The sequence below is a fragment of the Carassius gibelio genome, chromosome B8 (assembly GCF_023724105.1).
Source record: "Carassius gibelio isolate Cgi1373 ecotype wild population from Czech Republic chromosome B8, carGib1.2-hapl.c, whole genome shotgun sequence".
NCBI lineage: Eukaryota > Metazoa > Chordata > Actinopteri > Cypriniformes > Cyprinidae > Carassius > Carassius gibelio.
In genome coordinates, this window is record NC_068403.1 from 25,669,898 (window position 1) to 25,686,985 (window position 17,088).

Consider the following 17,088-nt stretch of genomic DNA (forward strand, 5'->3'; position numbering starts at 1 on the left):
ATGTTTAAGATTTGTGAGATTGTGTGCTGTAGTTTACATTAAGGTTCAACAGTTTGGATGTTATTTCCAATAAATTCTACACTTTGAATTTTCTATTCATCAACAAAATCCTGAAATCACAGTTTCCATAAGCAGAAGAAATGTTTTCAACATTGATAATAATCAAAACGGTTTCCTCAGCAGCAAATCAGCATATTAAAATTATTTTTGAAGCATCATGAGTCACTGGATTGGTGATGCTCAAAGTTCAGCTTTGAATAAATCACACGAATAAATTATTTTTTTTAAATATATTCAGAACACAAAAAACTTTTTTAAATTGCAATATTTCACAATATTACTGTTTTTACTGTGTACCCCACATTTTGCCGGTAGTGTACTTGCTACTCAAGAGACAGGATTTTAAATTATTCACAAATAATGTTCTTACCGTTAGTTTACTTGCGCAGTTGTGTTAGTGTAATTAGTGTAAAAACTCCTGCAGGAGTTCATTTTAGATGTTAATGCGATATTGTCTTACCTAATGCAATGATATTCATCTTAAGTAAGGTTTAAATGCTTAAACAGTGTATCTGTTGAAGTTACCTAAACGTATATGTCAGTATTTGCTTACTGAATATTGAAGCCATAGAGTTGTGAATGTGTACTTACCCTTTGTTTCTCTGGATCCACATATCTGATGCCAAAGTAATCCTTCTCCAGCAAGCTGTAGTGATTACACACATGATCCAAGAGAAACTGTCCTTTAGTGTCTCTCTGGAGAGGAAAGAAAAATCAGATGACTACAAATCAAAGCCATAGTCAAATCTGAATCAATTTCAGACAGGTCATTACATCAGAGATTTGGGATAAAATTAAACAGCGAGCCAGTTCTTACAAACATATTATCATATTCACTGTTGCCTGTATAATGTCATCAATTTACAACAAGGACTAAATGTAATAACATTAGTGACAAAATATGACAAAAGTCAATATCTTTTTAATATTATCTAATTTATTGACTTTTTATTGTGCTATATTCACTCATAAAATACAACCAGTGTAATCTGATTGATTAAGAAATGTCCTTTGAGTGATGTCTGGTTATTTTATTCAACAACACAAAATGACTTACAGACTCACAAGTTATCAATTTAAATCATTCACTGAATGAACTCAATTAATCCATCTGAGCTGTTATCGAATCAACATCTGACTCTCTCACTGAACCACAAGTAAGAATGTTTTGTGTTCTTATCAGTGCGTTCTGTCCACATCACTATACTGATGACACACAGCTATATCTTTCATTTCAACCAGATGATCCAACAGTAGCTGCACGGATCTCAGGCTGCCTGGTGGACATCATGGCATGGATGAAAGAACATCACCTACAGCTCAACCTGGCAAAAACCGGGCTTCTTGTGTTCCTTGCCACTCCAACTCTAAAGCATGATTTCACCATTCAGCTAGGTTCTTCTACAATTACCCCATCAACTTAGGATAGAAATCTTGATGTAATCTAATTATGACCAGCTGACCTTCGAAGACTACATTACAAAGTCTGCTCAATCTTGCAGGCTTGCATTGCACAACATCAGAAAGATCAGGCCCTTTCTAACGGAGCATGCTGCACAACTTCTTGTCCAGGCCCTCGTCATTTCTAGGCTGGACTACTGCAATGCTCTTCTGGCTGGACTTCCATCAAGCACAACCAAACCTCTAATAATGATTCAGAATGCAGCGGCATGGCTGGTCTTCAACAAGCCCAAAAGAGCCCATGTTACACCTCTCTCATCTTCTTGTACTGGCTACCGGTTGCAGCTCGCATCAAGTTCAAGACATTGAAGCTTGCATATAGAACAGCCATAGGCTCAGCACCCACCTACTTCCACTCACGATTACGAGTCTACATCCCTTCCAGAAGTCTGAGATCTGCTAGTGAGTGACACCTCGTTTTACCATCACAGAGAGGCTCAAAATCACTTTCCAGAACATTCTCGTTCACCGTTCCCGGCAGTTGGAATGATCTCCCCACCCCTATCTGGAATGTTGAATCCCCGACAATTTTCAAGTGACAGCTGAAAACTCATCTCGTTTCGACCCAGCTTTTAAATCTTTCACTTTATTTATTCTTTCCCTTTCTAGCTTGTACTTATTTGAACAACGCCTGAAACTTGCTATTACGAGCACTTCCTGTGTCTGTTTGCCTCTTTAAGAAGAATTGCTTTATCTGTTCCCCAATCTGTTCCCCAAAATTTTAAGATTTGGATAAAAACATCCGCAAAATGACTACATGTAAATATAAATGTACAATTCTATAATAAAAAGTCAAACATTAAAATTGAATCAAATCTTTAAAACGTTAAAATACAGAAAATGTATGTTAAGGTAGTGCAAGTGTGGACAGCCATGATGCTGCACACTAGCGTTCAGTGATGATGGCTTTATGGTCTCATAGAGGACAGTGTTTCTGCTCCATTGAGTAGCTCTAATGACCATCAGCGTTTTGACCTTGCTGTTATTATATGTGACGCAGGGTGCTATAGCACACTCCTGATGTGTGAAACACATCTCACTAAGAGCGAGGTCTCAATACCACAACAGAGAGACTAGGCTGGGCATTCTACTCTTATAGTATATGAAGAACAATATCAACATCTTTCTGAAAGCTGCAGTTAATGCATACAAAACAAGTTTGTCTTATTCCGCACATGTGAAATATAGGTCAAGCTCTACAGTGGACAGAAATAAGAAGAGATTTCTCATATCATTGCTTGTCTCTTCTCTTATAATGAAAGACTTATTTATTATTATTATTATTATTATTATTATTATTATTATTATTATTATTATTATATAGAAAGAACTACATTATTCAACTGTATTAGTAATTAGTTTGTTGCCACAATTCTAAGGTGTTATATCTAACAATCTAAACGCCTTAGCAATCACATAGCACCACTCTGAACAGCTTGGTGTAATAAACACAGACCTTAGCAAACATTAACAACACCCTAGAAACCACAAATAACACCCTAGAATTGTAACAATACACCAACATCCACTCACAATACCATAACAACCAAACATCAACACCATAGAAACCCCATAGAAAACCCTACAATAATGACCTGTGATTGTTGGTGTGGTGCTATATGATTGTTGAGGTGTGATTGTTAGTTTGTTGTCACTATTGTAGGATGTTGTTCGTGGTTTCTATGGTGTTGCTATGTGGTTGCTAATGTGTTATGAATAATTGTTGGTGTGTTGCCACTATTGCAGGGTGTTATTTGTGGTTTCTTTTTTTTTTCTATCTTATTTTTGTTTGTTGTGAACATTCATTTGAGTACAATCATGTAGCATATTTCAAGTTACATACACTGCTCAATGCAACCACGGACTATCTTGTACAATTATGTTTTAACTATAAATTATATGCAACCTTCATTAAATTATTGCAAAGTATAACCTGTTTTTCTTTTTACAAAGAAAAGTAATGTTGGTCTCTCTTGTTTTAACCATTTATGTGTAATTGCTTTTTTCCTAATGGCTGCCAAAAGCACACCCATCAGGTATTTATTATCTGCTGTATATTATCTACTATCTCTGGACATATGCAAAAAATAAATTAAATTTCAACTTTCTCAATGATGGCGCAAAAATGTTAATTCCCTTATTTGCCCACAATTTAAATCTTTTATCCAACCTGTTTTAGTTGTGGTTTCTAAGGTGTTGCTATGTGGTTACTAAGTAGCTCTGATTGAATTTTGGTGTGTTGCCACTATTGGTTTTAAGGGTGTTGGTACGTGATCATTGCGGTGTTTAGATTAATTGTTGTGGTGTTGCTAAAATACAAAGGTATTCTGAGCTGTTACTTTGTTGCCACTATTTTACAGTGTTGTTTATAGTTTCTGGGGTGTTCCTATGTGGTTGCTAAGGTGTTCTGAGTGTTTGTTGGTATGTTGTCATTAGGGGTGTAACATAGGGTGACCACCTGCTAATGAGCCCAAGGGGGGACAAGGGGTATGTTTCTGAGGGACAATGTGGGACACTGCCTTGCGCGGTAGTGCCCCCACCCCATGGGCAGACTCACTGATAGTGGTTTACGCATTTCTAGCACATACCACCTTACATGATATATTAATAATGCCCTATTGCCCTAAACATGTGTAATTGCTAATATATGCTCATGACAGAATTGACAGATCCACTTCCACTTACGATTTACTTTAGCTATTTAATTTTATTTATTTTTCATTACAATTTATTCACTTTAAATAAATTATTATATAAAATTATAGGATTAAAATGAATTGTAGTTGCTCAACACCACTGAAACAGTTAAAAAAAAGTCTAAACTCACAACTCCAGAGGTTCACGGAACGAAAAGGAGGAGAAAGGATGGTGAACTTGCATGTTAGTAAAGGCAGGTGCATGAAAAAAAAAAACAGTTTGAAACAGGACACACCTTTTCTTTTTAAACACTTTCTCCATTTTTCAAAATTGGAAAGCGTGCATCTAAAAGTTCCTTCCCAGTGTGTCTGGTATGCATGTGTTTGCGTTGTCATGACAACAACGAAAAAGCTGACAACAACCTAGTCAGCAGTTCAACTGAGGGGTGGGTGTGGCTACAGTAGCGTGCTAAACTGTCAATTTGAGCATTGATTATGCGTGACACAGTCTCAATTTGTGGGACGCATGGATTGGACTTCAAACGCTGTGCGCGCACGCCCTACGCGGGACGGGTGGTCACCTTAGTGAAACAATATACCGGTATTGATGATAATCGTGATATTCAAAGCATGAAATATCAATATTGTGTTAATTTAGGGTGTGACGATATACTGTTTTTGGCGATAACCACAATATTTAAAATGAACAGGACTTTTATGATAACCAGGTAAAAGTTGCGATTGTTTTTAACCTGTTAACAGTGGTTTTTGGTGTTCATATATCTAAATAAAGGGTGATTCTTTTAATACGTAATGCGTTTTCTTTAATTTGTCTTTTTTTTTTTTTTTTTCGCAATAAAGTCCTGGTCAATATGGCCTGTGTGTAGCACTTTATTTCTTTGTTCAAATCTATTACACAATTAGAACTGATGTAGAAAAACTGAGCGACCACATTGCTATATTAAACTCTGTAAAATGTTAAGTTGGTTGTAGTGCCATGCACTTAATAATCTGCAGCCATTCCAGGCACACATAAAACTGAATTAGCAGCGCACTTACTGCATGACTTCATTGGGGATGGTGCAAACGATCTAAAGAGCTTAAATATGCATATGCAAGTTAACAGGTTAAAGTATGAATTTTGATGATAATATTTATTCATCATACTGTTGAACTTGACAGTATTTTCCCACTTGTTATTTTATAGGGAGCTACACAGATTTATTTATTCACAGAGAAAGCCTGAGTCTTGTGCCCTGTGTTTATCAGTATCCTAATGTTTATTGGGTGAAAAAGAAAAACTAAATAAAGTAAAAATTAATTTAAATGATACATTTTTTCACCCCAATGTTTCTATAGATATCACAATATATCGTTATGGTGAATTCTTTTGACCACAATAAAACCATGGTGTGAAATATGTAATAATGTGACAGCCCTAGTTGCCACTGTTGAGGGTGTTATTTAGTTTCTAGGGTGTTACTAGGGTACACTAATGTAGGATGCTGTTTGTGGTTTCTATGGTGTTGCTTGCTAGTCAAGACTTTCGCAAAATCTTAGTAACTTCGACGCACATCTGTTCAAATCACATTGGTTCAACAATATAGAGCTGTTGTTAATAGTGTCACGCAGTTGGTGGAATAATAACTTCTGTTTATTAATCCATTTATAGATTTTTGTTAGGTTTTAGTGTAATTAGTGTCAGATTATTGCTGGTAATAATTCACATTTTAAGGGACGACTGTCACAGTTTTTGTTTTCTTTTGTTTTGCTTTATTTACAGAGACCAGTGTTCAGAAACTGTACATTCTCTTGACAAACTAAAAGAAGTAAAATGAAACTCCACATGTCAAACTAATAAAAAACTCTGCTTCTTACCACGGGTTGATCCACAAGTTTTTTTTTTTTGTTTGTTTGTTAGTTTTTTTGGAACTATGCTTTTGGGAAACACTGAATTGTTAAACCCGGTTTAGAAATGTTAAATGTTATGGTTTGTTTAAATGCTAATTCTATACACCAAATGAGCACTAGTTATAGTGATACTTGCTTTAACAAACACCTCTAATGAATGAGCATGCATGCATGATGGAGAGAGAGGCAAGATGAGGAGAGGTTATTAAATATTAAGGAGTTTAACAAGATAGCGTGAAAGACAAGTTGAAACACAAAGCAACCACACTGCATTGCTGCTTTTTCTTTAACTCTCCACCTTCCAAAATCCCTCCAAGATTCACTTAGCATTAGCAATGCCTCTGTCAGCAGCTGAACAGTCTGAACAAACAGAGTTTAGGACCGTGAAAGCTTTGCCCTAGATAAAATGTTCAGTAATTAATACCCATGCCATATCAATTATAAGTGTGTCTCGCTTAGAACTAAACGTCTAATGTTTGCTAATCCAGAGTTCGCAAGAATCTGCTCATATCATTAAGCAGAGGACATGGAACATGAGCAAAACAGGGAAGAGTGTAAATTAATAAATCTGAGTAAACAAAAAAGAAAAGAAAAAGAAAATAGAAGATTATGGAAAAGGCAGATGTTAGCATTTTGCAGCATGCATACTTATTTGAGCACCTGACCATGTGTGAAAGACAAACCCTTTGTCGATTCCCATTAACCCCTCATTTTCTCAGAATGGTTTAGTCTGTCCTTGGCCCAAATGCATAGGAAGGACTGGTCAATGTTAAAGGCTTGTGGGTATGGTGACGCATATACATATCTTACATAGGCAATCTTGAGGGACCTACCTAATTTGGGATTCTTAAAATCTCTGCATTGTAACAAGAATCTCTACTTATTTCGCTGGATGCTGTTCAAAGGTCCACACATGGAATAAAATCTCATAGTATCACATTTTTAAAATAAAAAGAATGTCTGTCTGCCAGCTTATCTATAAAATGTGTGTGATTAACTTTAAAGAAGAAGAACAAAAAACAACGCAATTAAATGTATAGCTCATCCAATAATGAAAATTCTGTCTTTGCTTTCATCTATACTCTTATGAGTATGATCACTAAAGAACACAGTAGAAGATGTTTTGAGGAATGCTCATGCTGTTTTTACCAATTCAGTGAAATGCAATGGGGTCCAAAAGATTCTAGCTCCAAAAATAGAATGGACATAAAAGAAGCGTAAAATTAATCCAGGTAACTCCAGTGGTTTAATCCAACTCTTGGCGAATCACTGATGAATTTTTAAAAGGTCTATTGTCAATAGTGAAATATGAAGTACAGCTCACAGAGAAGTCACTTTTAAAGCAAGCAGCTTTCTTTTGGTCAATAAAGTCAATTATGCTAGACCAACAAAAATGCCCTCAGGAAATCTTTCACACAAAATTCCTAATCACATTCCAATTGAAATGAGTGGATTTCATCCAGATTTATTGTAGACTTACTGTAAATGTGATCACACCTTTCTAAAGCAATTTCTATAGGATACATTGTAAACAACTATAGAAGGGCTCAGAGAGGAGGAGAAGGGAAGGAGATATGCCGAAACTACTGACAATGGAAAACAGTAGAAGAATGCTTTTATATCCCGGTATTAATTAGGAGATTAGATGGACATACTCCTCCCAAAATTCAATCAATCACCAAATATTTAGTAGGCCAAACATCAAACCTTATTGGTTTTTGCATGCCACATGACTTAACATGTCATGACACAAACAGCCTGTAAATTCTTTAATAAGGAATTTTCTATCATCTGAGATATTAAAGCTTGAACTACTGCCATGAGCTACTTCTTATGGACATACTGTCTTTAAAAAAAATGAGGTGCTCATTGTGCGAGATGTTGAATTTTTGTTGTTGTTTTTTGCTTTGTGACGTCGATATCACAGACATTTCACACTGCAGATTCTGAATCCATTTAACAGTCCTCCTGAATTGTTCTGTATTGGATCTGACCCTGATGACCTGTGCAACATTTATGGCTATAATGGGAGCAATCTTGAAACCATAGAAGCATTTCTCTGTTCCCTGAGTAATCCCTGAGCACAGGAAAGTGGATTCTGCTGACAACAGGTCTGAAGTGAAACTGACCTGCTGCAGTAAGATGATGCCTTTGCCCAAGTCTTTCTTCTGTTACTGTCTGTATCTCATGCTCCATTAACAAATAAAAATCTTAATTTGATCATCAGCTACTTCACCTACAGTATCTTGTGTTTTGAAAGCCAAAGTGGACTAATGTATTTGATGTTTTCATGATTTATAATTAGATACTAGTGCAACATAACACTCCATGTTCACTGATTTACATTACATTCAATTGCCATTTTCGATTATGCATGCAGACCTGAAGTCTGAATATGTCGTCGGCTGTATGAATAATTGGTGAGTTGACATTTGCCACATTTTGCTTGCAACCCATTAAGCTATTCCTGCATTAGAAAAGAGCACAATTATTAGTGCATGCAGATAAAGACAGCATGTGACTGTTTCAAAGATGTTATGGTGTCACAACTTCACTCAAAACACTGTCATTAACGATGTTAATAGTTAAAAATGTCAAGTTGAATACAGAAAATCATTTGTAAAAGAACATTTAGGAGGAAGTACGGATGCCACAGTGAGTGACTCACTATTTCCAACTGATCGGCTGTGATCATTCAAGACTATTAAAGTCACGTCATGCTAGAAAAATAACCGAAGGATGGTCTATTTAAACTAACTTCAATGATTAAATTGAGTAATTAAATTTTTTTATTGATTTAACCTAGCATTTAAGAGTGAATGATCATTAATTCTGCTTGTGAAGACAACAGGATGCTGAAAAGGGTAAGCATAGTTCGTTTGTTCTCAAAATGAATGAATCTGTAACAATCACACTGGTTCTTGACTGCATCATAAAACATTTAATGACAGCTTGAGTGAATTTTCATGTTGTTTTCTGGGTTACCTCGTGAAAAAGAAGTAAACTTTAGCATGTACTTTTAAAAAGATGACTTATGAAAATATTATACTTTAAAAAACATATACTTTATACATTTTCAACACATAATTAAATGTTAATGTATAGTTTAAATGTATATTAAATGCAATTAGTTGAACTTTTTGACCCAGCTCTTTATATTTAATTACAAAAAAATACTTCTATTGTCTTTTATGGTTTTAGTTTTTAGGATTTAAAAAAAAAAAAAAAAAAAAAAAAAACATTATTTTTGAACATTGAAACTCATTTTAAAAATGAACTCTTAATATATACATTTTTATTCATCAAAGAATCCTGTAAAAAAAAGTATCATAGGTTCCCAAACATTATTAAGCAGCACAATAGTTTCCAGCACTGATAATAAATCAGCATATTAGAATGATATATACCAAACCACATATGAAATAAACAATCTTAAAGCTTGAAATGCAGAACATCAGCTGAACGGGCTGTTCTACGGAGCGTAATATGCTTTCATTCCAGCAGAAGTGCTGTAAGTGACAGATACGAGTGTGTATCAGTGTGTGTTTGTGTGTTTAACGGGTCATATATCCCCACTGGCCAAACATGCTGTTGTCTCTTAAAATATCTATCATCACATACCACACACTGTCACGGCACTGCCTCGGGCTACTGATGTACAAGCAGAGCGGGAGGACACACACACACACACATGCTTTCTATCTAAATAAGGACATATCATAGACAGTATTAAAAAAATGACTATAGACTAAACCTATATGTCTACCATTAAAAAAACTTTTTTACCATATTTTAGGATTAAAAGGTTATACATTTGTCACATTTCGCTTATAATTATGGAATAATATTGCGGACAAATCGCGCATTACCGTTTTCATTTTCGTTTAAGCGAAAGCACAGTGTCTGCCAAATTTTAAATGGAAATGCAACGTCCGTTTGCAATTGTGTTTCCCATATTTTAATCGTCCACAAACTGAAAACGCAATTGCAAATACAATTTGCAATTCCTTTTGAATAAAGTCCGCAATATCATTCCATATATATAATTTATATAAATCACTTATAAAGTGATTTATATCAATTATAAATCACTTTTTCAATATCCACAAAATATTTGCCAAAAGAAATGCGTTTGAGCGAAAGAACAAGAACAGCTTTACGAAGCACTAAAACATAGTTGCGCTCTAGACACAGACGTGCACACTGTCTGAAGCACAGAGCTTAGTCTATATTCACAGCACATCACTGACACATCGTTCACCGCCACAGCTATCACGTCATTCATTTACACCCCTCTCCCCTCTCTCTCTCTCTCCCCGCCTGCTTTATCATCCCTTTTTTCTTTCTTCAGTCATTCTTGCAAAATAATCTCATCAAAGCACATGGAGGAGGAGGATAAGAATAGCATGTGCACTATTAATAGTCTCCACCACAACACCACCTTCTCTCCTTCTTGCTCTCCGGACATTTATTGATGGAACGAGAGAAGATGAGACATACATTTCTGCAGATGGGGCAATTTGCATTTGGTTTAATACCAAAATAGCAATGTTTAATCAATGATGACACCGCTGCATTTTTAAGAACAGCACGAGCAGAATTTTCCATGTCTAAAGCTACAACATGCACCTAATAACCCTTAGAAAAAAATACTGCGGTGGTACCATGGTACAGGGATGGAATCAGATGGTAAAGCCAGTACAGATCAAAAGTTTGGACACACCTTCTCATTCAAAGAGTTTTCTTTATTTTCATGACTATGAAAATTGTAGATTCACGCTGAAGGCATCAAAACTATGAATTAACACATGTGGAATTATATATGGAATTATATACATAACAATAAAGTGTGAAACAACTGAAAATATGTCATATTGTAGGTTCTTCAAAGTAGCCACCTTTTGCTTTGATTACTGCTTTGCACGCTCTTGGCATTCTCTTGATGAGCTTCAAGAGGTAGTCACCTGAAATGGTCTTCCAACAGTCTTGAAGGAGTTCCCCGAGAGATGCTTAGCACTTGTTTTCTGCGGTCCAGCTCACCCCTAAACCATCTGGATTGGGTTCAGGTCCGGTGACTGTGGAGGCCAGGTCATCTGGTGCAGCACCCCATCACTCTCCTTCTTGCTCAAATAAAACCTTGATGCCTTCAGTGTGACTCTACAATTTTCATTGTCAGGAAAATAAAGAAAACTCTTTGAATGAGAAGGTGTGTCCAAACTTTTGGTCTGTATTGTACATTTTAATTTTACAAATTATGTTTTTACAGTACCATATACCAAAGGATCACCATGGCATTTACAATAGTATATATTCATTTAAAGAACATGCTTTCAAACTCTAAAGTTCCAGACATTCAATGTTATAAAAAAAAAAAAATGTTGATTTCATATTTGATATCCCTTAAGGCACTGCAAATGTTGTGTGTGGCTTGATTTAGTGGGGTTTTGTCTGCGTGAGGATTGTAAAGGCATCAGTAGCGCACGAGTGATGCAGCAGCTACACTGAAGAGCATGATCTGCCTTAATAATGCATCAGCGATCTGTCCTTCAGACACACACACACACACATTTACTTCTTAGACACTGAAATATGCTGATTCCTCTATCACTGACGGGGCACACTGTCTAGAACTTGACATGGTTTCATTCTGTTCAAAACAGGCAAACACAAGCAAATGTTTTTGATTAAGACCAGTACATTTCTCATGACAGAAAACTAGAACACACCGCCCCAAAAAACTCTACAGTCTAAATTATTTCATGGATGTTTCAATTGCAATTTTTGAAAAAAAAAAAAAAAAAAAAAAAAAAAAATATATATATATATATATATATATATATATATATATATATATATATATATATATATACATATATATATATATATATATATATATATATATATATATATATATATATATATATATAATACAAGTGAATAAATAAATAGAGTTTTGCATTTTCTAAACTGCAAAAATTTTAAACATTTTTGTAAATCTAAAAATCTATGCTTTTCCTTCGCAAAACCCATTGTGGTTCTAGTGGGTTGTGACCGGCTGCTAGAGTTTTCCGTGTGGTGTACTTTAATATGTTTTACAAGGTGTTTGGGTGCTGTTGTGATTTCTATACCACTATAGAAATAGTGATTCTTGACCAAGCAAACACAAAAAAAGATATATTGCAAGTGTTGTTATAATATAAGGACTTTTAAATAATCATCAAAAAAGCCTAATTTTCACACCCACCGATGTTTTGGTACAGTCACATACAAGTTACATACAAAAGTTCTTTATGTGATCGTTTTTTTTTATGATGTTCTCGTCACGCTCATTTTCAGGTTACAGAATCTTTGGCTCCAAAATAATATTTAGGAAAAACATGACAGTCACACAATGCTCCTAAATTGTATTTTTCGCTAAGAGAGATTATTAAAGAAATTATAAAAGACATGGTAATGGTAGGAAAATTAGATGAATGGGGAAATTAAATATATAAAATTCCGATTTTGAATTCGCTTACAAAAATCACACTCCCCTGATGAACTTTGTTTGCAAAAGGTACTTCTTTTAACATTGCCATTTTGTGTAGAGCTTCCTAGATTGCGTTTCATTCTTATAATTTTAACATAATTATCAAAATAATGGCGTGTGGTCATTCACCGTGTTTTGCTCTCTCTCTTATGACTCATCTAAAGCCATATGGAAACAGAAAGAGTTCTGTTGTACCCCACAGGATCACAGACCAGCTAATATTCAGACCAGGGGACATTGCTTTTCTACAAACGTTTAATAAACAAGAAGTTCAAATTTAGATATTTTAATTTTACTTCATCTATCCTTCCCAAAAACAGTTGTTCCAAACAAAGAATAAAAAAACTGGTGGTCACACATCTCAGAACAATTAGTAGCGGCGGTTCATTCCTAAATGAATCAGTGTAATGAATCAGTTGAGTGAATAATTCAATGACTCATTCATAAAAAGAGTGTATCGGTGAAATGTGCAAAAAGCAGCTAGGTAGGAACTGATTACATAATCATATTCCAAATACGAATATCTGTAGATTATATTATAGATACATATTAAAACACTCTAATAATCAGACTACAGTTTTTTTTTTTATTCATTACATGATTGCATATGATTTACACAACAGAAAAAACCCTGCAGTTCCTTCACAAAACTTGACATATTGTAATATTTGTAAAAGTAATCTAAAAGTAATCTTATTATATTACCGAAAATATGTAATGTCATAGATTACTGACTACAAAGTTTGTCATGTAATTTTGAATCAGTAACGGACTACAGTTTGCGAGAAATCTACCCAGAAGTGGTTAAAAGTTACGTAATCATTCCCTCTAATGCTGACCACCTTTCATCGCAATTAGCAACTTCTTTATGTTTTGGTGAACTGACGCCTAATTTGTATGAATTTGTGCACTATTATTTTGACACATTTTCATACAGTCTGCCCAGAGGGGAAAAATGGTCCACTTCCATGAAGTACAATTTTTTCATGCACAAATTTTGTACTTGAAATTTAAACTTAACTTAAAACTGTTTTAAACAATGGATTTAGTGTACTTCGAGTGGTAACTAAATATTTGTTTTTAATACAGAGATAGTATGTTAACAGCACATTTTAGTTCATATACATGGTGTCTCACATTAGAAAAATATATAAAGTTTTAATTTTAAGCATTTTTGATTTTCCACGTGCGTGAAAATAGGGCAAATAGGGAAAGTTTTCATTTTTAGCATTTTAGTTTTTTCGCACGTGTGAAAATAAAGCACTTTGAGTACATTATGGAAACACACCTGGGTGCTTTTTTCCATACATTTCTGTACAAATCACATTGCATGAATTCATTCAAAACGCCACCTTGTAAAGCTACGGTTTCTGATGAGATTGGGTGGGACTGACAGTCTGTCCTGAATGAGCAAACACAGTGGAAAGTCTCTCTTCAGGCCAATCAAACTCAAGGACCAGAACTAACTGCTGACCTACACCATACAAGACACAACGGACATAAACTCTGCATTTAACTCCTCATGTAGCTGATGAAAAAGAAGAATCAAGTGCTTATAACATGTAAAAGTGCACCGACGGAGGTGCAGCCTCTGTCAATGAGGATGGTCATGAAATATGCAGGAGAAAGCCATCACAGAACAAGAAGCTATTAGAGCCCCGTGGCTTTCTGAAATATTCATAAGACCAAACAGAACGCTCCTGCTTTTAGCTCAAAAGTTTATAAACACCACACCGGAGAACGAGACACAATGTATTAAAAGAGACCGGGATGCACATCAATCTTCCCGTCATTGCTTCCTGTCACTTCACCTCTTCCACTTTTTACTCCTAAAGAAAAGACACTTCAGAAAAGTAGAAAGTATTTTAGCTGATTTTACTGATCCAAGAGTAGCTTGAACCCGAGGTAGAACCATAATAAGAGGAAAATTTCCTCACTTCACCATCATAGTGTAGTTTTCTGAAAATGAAAGGCAGGAAATAGATGTTCCTTCCATTAGCGCCAGCTAGACTACACATCCACATCATCATCAGTTATCATCAAACACTTACCTGTAAGCCTGCATCAGTAACTGCATTACAGCTGCCTCCTGGCCTTAACAGATTCAATTATATTTTTATTAGCAAAACGACATGCAGATTTGCAGTGGATTGGATTTTTCTATTGTTTCCAAGAATGTTTTTAAAAGGAAGTGCACTGTCAAGAGTCTTTCCCAGAAACGGGTTTGCTCATTTATCTCGACTGGAACATACTGTAGAGAGCATGATGGGATGAAATTAACCGGCTGCGTCTCAAAAACTAGTGAGCCGCCTGCTCAGACAGGATTTTCGGGGACCATCAGTACATTGAGACGTTATGCAGTGCTTCCATTGGTTTTCCAAATGCAGTGCCAAAATCTCGGTGACTAACCGAGTGATTAATAACTGCGTTATTCAAGTCTCAAGTGCAGTAACATCATGGGTGTTTTTTGTTTGTTTTTTCATGCCATAGTTGCCCTTGGTTTGTGAAATATACTTAAAATAAAAAAATATACTTGTGAAATACGCTTGTATTCAAAGTTTCACTTAAAGTCTACTTAAACATTTAAAAGTAGGCTATATTTTAAAAAATAATAATAAAGAAATACTTAAAGATAATGTTAATGAAACAAAAGACCACTTAAGAGTACTTAAAGAATGTACAGTTTCATAGCTGTTTCTTAACAGCACAATATGTGATAATGTCAAATTAAGAGTTTCACTTCAAAGTATATTTCAGTACGGTAAAGCTGTAAAGTTCTTGATCATTATTTCAACTGTAGTTTTATTTTGTATTTTAAAGTCATATATATATATATATATATATATATATATATATATATATATATTTAAATGTACTAAACTGCAACTTCATCATGAGTCATTACAAATATATTTAAATACATGACATACAAGTTTCAACAAAAAAGACATTAAAGAATGTTTAGTTTATAAATGCAGCAGCACACTTTAACCATATTTCAAAGACAACAGAATTACTAAATGACGAATAAAGTCCTACTTAAGTGAGTAAAAAAAACTTTTAAGTTCAACAATTGTATTTAATAATTTGTAAAGTCTAAAGTCTCTCTCTCTCTCTCTCTCTCTCTCTCTCTCTCTCTCTCTCTCTCTCTCTCTCTCTATATATATATATATATATATATATAAACTCATATCATTTTAAATAATATGCGAAAACAAGTGCATTCCTTTAAATCGTTATGTAACTATTATTCTCATAATTATTAATTGTAGCTACTTCTTTTTCACAACTGCTTTGAAACACAGTTGCTTGGTATAAACAAAAAGGGACTAGACTTTACAAATGAAACAGACAGTCCCCACAGCAAACTGTTGTCCATCACAGACTTTCTCAGCGATCTTTCATCACTTGGAAAAGAAAGAAAGATGATTCGGCGCATTAGACACATTTACACTCAGAGAAATAAAGCTGCTTCACAGCGAGACCAGAGAAGAACTGTCTCTTTCTTACCTTTTTATAATCTGGAGAACCTTCTTTCGGCACAAACAACCTTTTATGCAACAGGAAGGTTCTTCAAGGTGTTAAAGGATCTTGAACCATTTAAACAACAACAATACAGGGTTCTTCTATCTATGGCATCGTGAAGCACCTTTATTATTAAGAGAGAGTACGTGCTGCCTTGCATCATGTTCTCCCAAAACCTCCACAAAACACCGCGAATTCAATTACACAGCGTTAAAATATCCAACAGGCTTTCACCAGTTTCATTTTGCGCAGTTCTGTTATTAATAAACGAGTGTATGAATCTTTCTTGTGTACAAAGAAAGTCAAGGGCGTAAACTGTTTAACAGGCGATCCAGTGATCCAGGCAAAAATGACACGCGCAAACCCTGACGAAAGCGTCATCATCACTCTCGAGACGTGTTCCACCTGAACAAACCTCAAAGAGGCCAGTCCGCCAGTTTAACGCGATGCATTAATAACAAGCGCTATCAATTAATCGCAGTACAGTACAGAAGCGCATCGCGTGTCTGGGCGCGCGCTTACCTGGATGCTGCACGCGATCTCGGAGTCGTCGAGCAGGCGAACCGTGCACCGGACCTCCTGCGTGAGGGAGGAGATGCTCGGACTCCGGAACCGAAGCATTTTCATGGCTCTGGGTCCCGCATCGCAAAGCAACAAATCGCTGTTGGTTTGGGAGAGGAGCACGGGGCGTCGGTCGCGCGTCGCTTATGTCGCCAGCGGAGAGGAGGAAAGAGAAACGTCGCGTTACTACCGGGAGAACGATCCCCCTTTTCGCTTTTCTCCCCTCCCTCCTCCTGAGCTCCCTCCCTCCCTCCATCAATTCAATCCCATCATAAAATGAAATGTGAAGTAGTAGCCTATGCTTTTGTTGTAAAATACAGGAATTTTTAGAATGTTGCTGCTGCATATTAAATAAATAATAAACTGATAATTTAATAATAAACGATCAGACAATCCATGTTTTAA

The 17,088-nt window shown here is 35.5% G+C and overlaps 1 protein-coding gene across 1 annotated transcript in view; it reads right to left on the reverse strand.

Moving 5' to 3' along the window:
- LOC127962871 (FERM domain-containing protein 3-like) overlaps positions 1 to 16,857 on the reverse strand; it is a 57,453-nt gene extending 40,596 nt beyond the window's left edge. Inside the window, exons 1-2 of the mRNA XM_052562469.1 lie at positions 16,645 to 16,857; positions 652 to 756 (exon numbers count right to left, since the gene is read on the reverse strand). Of these exons, the coding sequence (XP_052418429.1) occupies positions 652 to 756; positions 16,645 to 16,749 (210 nt within the window). The 5' untranslated portion in view covers positions 16,750 to 16,857. The remainder of the gene's footprint in view (positions 1 to 651; positions 757 to 16,644) is intronic.
- Positions 16,858 to 17,088: the final 231 nt, after the last annotated feature.